Here is a 5,000-nt window from a genome sequence, read left to right on the forward strand (position 1 = left end):
CGGATTGGCCCACCATGGGTCCTCAGAGAATCACACAATAGCACTATGTCTCCCCCCAGTGGTATGTTGATGAAACGCAGGACATCTGTTGTGTCTGTGAGCTTTTGAAGAGTGGTCTTACTGCTCCTGTTTGTGTGTAGCCTACGGGTGCTCGTGTGTGTGTGTGTGTGTGTGTGGTTATGTGGATGTGTGCCTACTGTACTGGGGGTGCATGTGTCTCTGTTCATGTGCCAGCACATGTGTGTGTGTCTATGTGTGTGTGTGTGTGTGTGTGTGTGTGCGGGGTGCTGACAGACAGGGCTTATCTCAGACAGGCCTGGGATTAGATTCCACACGCACCTCCGCAAAGCCTTCTGAATCACGGGTATTTTTGCACCCATGTCCTTTGCAGGCTATCATGTTTAACAACATGGCTTTCTGCGCGGGCAGAGGAACAGTGATGGCTTCATTGTTTCTCTACACACTGAACACACGTCTGTGTTCTCTGACACACAAGGTACTGCTGTGATATTGGGAACACAGCCCACAGCCCATGGCCTCTGATCCACTGGCACTGCCCATAAGCCTGGCACTGATTTAGGACTGGCCTGACCTCTAACCCCTTCTCTCCTCTGTCTTTGTTCTCTCTCCTCTCCTCTCCTCTCCTCTCCTCTCCTCTCCTCTCCTCTCCTCTCCTCTCCTCTCCTCTCCTCTCTCAGGGATGAAGCGTCCGTTCAGTCCATCAGCTCTGTCGGAGATGGAGGAGGACAGGAAGGGGCTGGTGGTGGGAGTGGGAGTGGGAGTGGGAGTGGAGAGCGAGGCTTGCTGTGACCCCCAGGACGAGGGTGTAGTGATGGGGGACCCGCCAGGAGGGGGTGCCATGCTCTCTGATCACAGCAGGCCCAAGAGAGAGAGGAAGCATCGCAGCTACACGTTGTGTGAGGTGTGCAACATTCAGCTCAATTCTGCTGCCCAGGCCCAGATCCACTACAACGGCAAGTCCCACCAGAAGAGACTCAAACAGATCAGCAACGGCAAGATCCTCAGCACCACAGGTAAGACCCCCCCCTCCCCATCCCTTCCCACCACCCCCCCCCCCCCCATACCCTCTCTGTAACCTTATTAGTCCCCTCTGCCCCCCCCCCCCCCCTCCCTGACTGGAGTGTGCCTGGCTTGAGCCCCAGGCTGTATGTGAAGGAAAGCAGAGCAGAGCTGATTTAAGTACTTAATTGAGAGACTAATTAACTGGCGGTTATGTCTGATCCGTCTTGTTCCTGTTTCGCTCCCGGGTAATTCAAGTGGCTGCAGTGGAATTTCATTTTTGATGCCACCGCTTTGAATACAGGGGCAGCTTTTACTGTGTGACTGAGCAAGTTTTGAGTCCTTCAATCTCCCACTCGCACTCTCTCTCACTCTCCCTTTGCCACCCACCTACGCAACACACACAAACATATGCACATCTACTTCTCCTGCTCTCACCCACTCTCAGACACATACTGTACACACACACACACACACACACACACACACACACACACACACACACACATATACACATGAAAAGTAGTTTGACCCACTTCAGGTGCAGACTCTCATCAAATAGCTCTTAATTACATAGCAACAGGGTGCTCGCTACGGTTACTCTCACCAGGGCCATAGTTACCGTGGCCCTGATTGGCTGGTGGCTGATAAGGACATGATCATAAAGTCAGTCCCTCCTCCAGCCCAGCGGACCACCAATTCCCTCCCCACACATCTGCACTCGAGAAAGTAAACAATTATGAGCCCAGGTCTGATTAGTCGCACAGTGTGGCAACCGCATCCTGGAGAGCAGTATACTCTTCCACCCACAGAAACTCTCTCTCTCTTCTCTGTTCCCTTCTCTCTTCTCTGTTCTCTCCCTCTATCCCTCTCTCTCCCTCCCTCTCCCAGCTGGCTGTTTCAGGGCAGAGTTGGTTTTTAGTAATACCGCCTGCAGGTGAGTTGTTGCTCGCGTGGAGCGCCTTGTTTCCTTCGCTTCTCTCCTCACTGGCTGGTCGTCCCAGTGAACACAGTAGTGCCCACGGCCAGTCTGACTGTGAGGAGGAGGTGCACAATGAGGGCTGACATGGCTGCTGACCAGCACTGTCTGGGTCTGAGGGCCGGGCTGGAGCAGGCTCTGACTCACACCACACCATGACCTAGAACAGAGGGCAGACATTCTATCACGGAGGGGGCAGACGTCCTAGAATAGGGGAGGAGAGGTCTAGACAACGAGAGCACCTGATCAGCTTGGATTCCTCTGGTTCCTCTCAAGGTTTCTTCCTCCTAGGGAGTTTTTCCTTGGCTAAGCCTTTTTTCAGGGGTCTACGGTTCGGTGTTAGTTCATATTGTTTGCATTGTATTTATTCTTTCTATTGTTTGTGTTGTCCTTGTTGTCAAGAGACAATTATCTTCGTAAAAAAGCGCGATACAAAAAATTAGATTGATAAAGCACAGCAGGGAGCTAAAAAAAGCGAACGGAAAAAAAAGACACTTTCAGACAAGCAGGGCACAGGTTTGATGGAATCTACCAGATGGACTCAGCCCCCTGCTTTGGCCCCAGCCCCCAGCGCAGCTCAGGGAGGGAGACTGCAGCGGAGAGAGACGGGGTGGGGAGTGGGGTGTGCGGGTGCCGCGTGCAGATTCCCACCGACACACAGTCACAATCACGCAGCCTTATCTCTGCTCACCTTCTGCTGACTCCCCCAGGCAGGCCTGTGTCCTCAGCTCCTCTACTCAGTCAGCACTGCAGCTGTGTGTGTGTGTGTGTGTGTGTGTGTGTGTGTGTGTGTGTGTGCGTGTGTGCGCGTGCGTGCATGCGTGTGTGTGTTTGTGCATGTGTCCGTGCCTGTGTGTTTGTGTGCTTATTGAACTGTGTGTGATATATGTTGGAGAGTATGTAAATGTAAATCCCTGTGTGTATTTGTCTGTATATGTACGTGTGTATGTTTCTCCCAGCGAATCTTCTCCATGTCGGCTTGTGTTACCCTTCCTCTCTGCTTCAGTGAGCTGACAGTGGGTCCAGGCTTTTCCACACTCAACCCTCCCTCTCCCTCCCTCCCTCCCTCCCTCCCTCTCTCACCCCCTCTCTTCTTCCCCCTCCTTCTGGTCAGGAGTGTCCATAGAAGAGCTTCAGAACACAGCGTCTGTGTGGTGTGTAAGTGGACATTCTAACACTGAGTGAACAAAAAGGCAGTGCAAACATTGCTACACAATAGGAGTGGATGTGCAGCTACACCATCATAAACGGAAGATTGATGTGGAAAGAAAAATCTTTGCAGAGGCATTATGGGTAGGAGCCAGGAGGGCTATCCACCCATCTTTCTCTCTCTCTCTCTCTCTCTCTCTCTCTCTCTCTCCCCCTCTCTCTTCTGTCCCCCTGAGGGGGTGCACCATGCGTGTGCTTATTTCTTATTGCATGTTCCACATCATACGTGTGAGAGACCCCACGAGAACAGAGAAGATGTTAGTGTGTCTGCGTGTGTGTGCGTGCGTGCGTGCGTGCGTGTGTGCATGTGTGCTCTAAATGTGAAAATCTGACTGCCTGTAATAGATTGCTTCAACCCCCAAAACCCGCCCATACAGTGTGAGTTTGTATGTGTGTATAGGCACATGAGGGAGGGCGGACAGATGGACAGATGGACAGACGCGCGTGTTTCTGTGTGTGTGTGTGTGTGTGTGTGTGTGTGTGTGTGTGTGTGTGTGTGTGTGCGTGCGTGCGTGTGTGTGTCTTCATCAAGGCCGCTGTTCACACGCCAATTGTTTTGAGACCCTGTCCGTGATCCATAAACAAACAGGCACCCCTCCATTGAGGGGGACCGACCCTAAGCCTGTATAATTAGGATCAGTATCAGCCTGGCCAAGGACATAAGCCTGCCTAACCCAAAATATTTAGAGAGGCAATTAAAAGGGGGGACATACCGCGCCCCTGACGGAGGGTCTGCCAGGACGGGACCATGAGCACACACGTGGCTGACATGCATGATGGGATAGGTCATCCTCCTCTTCAGTGGGGATGAGGGGGAGGGGGAGGGGGAGACAAGTGAAGGAGGGGATAGCAGGTGGAGGGGGGAGGGGGTAGCAGTGGATATGAAGATAGAGGGGTTGTGTGTCTTCAGACAGGGGTAAAGGTGCTGTGTTTGTATTTGTTTTGCTGTTATTTTTGTTTGACATTTCCTGCCTCTGTGTGTGTGTGTGTGTGTGTGTGTGTGTGTGTGTGTGTGTGTGTGTGTGTGTGTGTGTGTGTGTCTTTTTCATGGTCCCTGTCTGTCTCTATCTCCCTTGCTCTGTTTTAATAAAGCGTGAGGAATTGGATTAAAGGCAGGGATTTTCTGCATCAATGCATTTGCGCATCTGCGTTTTATTTTTGTGCCGCCTCGCCATTTTCCCATTTTATTTATTCCCTGTGGAGTGAAATGACTTTCCTCTCTCCCTGTGCCTTTGGTCATGTGTGTGTGTGTGTGTGTACGTGTGTGTGTGCGTGCGTGCGTGCACGAGTGCTTATGTGTGCATGTGCGTGCGTGTGTGTGTGTGTGTCTATGCACGTGTGTGCATGTGCGTGTGTGTGTGTGTGTGTGTGTGTGTGTGTGTGTGTGTGTGTGTGTGTGTGCATGTCTGTCCCCCTGTTGAGAAGCACACCTTGAGCCCTGTGTACAGCCAGTGATTTAGTCCCGCCCTGTTTCTCTGCCCTTCCTTGTCTAATGTGTTAATAATATGTATGGTAGAAACTGCCCAGCAGAATCTATTCTCTCATCCACAAACATCTCTTCCCCGCGGCCTCTTGTATATGCATACCCTAACGTCTCTGTGAGTCTGATGTAGCTGTGTAGGCCCCTCTCTGCCCCCTCTCTCCCCCTTTCGCCCGGGGCTTCGGCCCTTCGTGTCCCAGCAGTTCAGATTCTGGGAAAAGGTCGTCTGGCTGGTGTACTGAATGGACACACAGAGGCCAGTGGAGTGGGAAACATCAGGAGCAGGTCTGCAGGGGAGAGGAGAGGAGAGGA

At 52.2% G+C, this 5,000-nt stretch overlaps 1 protein-coding gene across 1 annotated transcript in view; it reads left to right on the top strand.

Annotated features, from left to right (window-relative positions):
• znf385c (zinc finger protein 385C) overlaps positions 1–5,000 on the top strand; it is a gene marked incomplete at both ends in the record, with an annotated part of 101,566 nt that overhangs the window by 38,578 nt on the left and 57,988 nt on the right. The window contains one exon of the mRNA XM_083676809.1: positions 699–1,034. Coding sequence (XP_083532935.1) covers positions 699–1,034 — 336 coding nt within the window. The remainder of the gene's footprint in view (positions 1–698; positions 1,035–5,000) is intronic.

Source organism: Argentina silus (assembly GCF_951799395.1).
Source record: "Argentina silus genome assembly, chromosome: 9".
Lineage (NCBI taxonomy): Eukaryota > Metazoa > Chordata > Actinopteri > Argentiniformes > Argentinidae > Argentina > Argentina silus.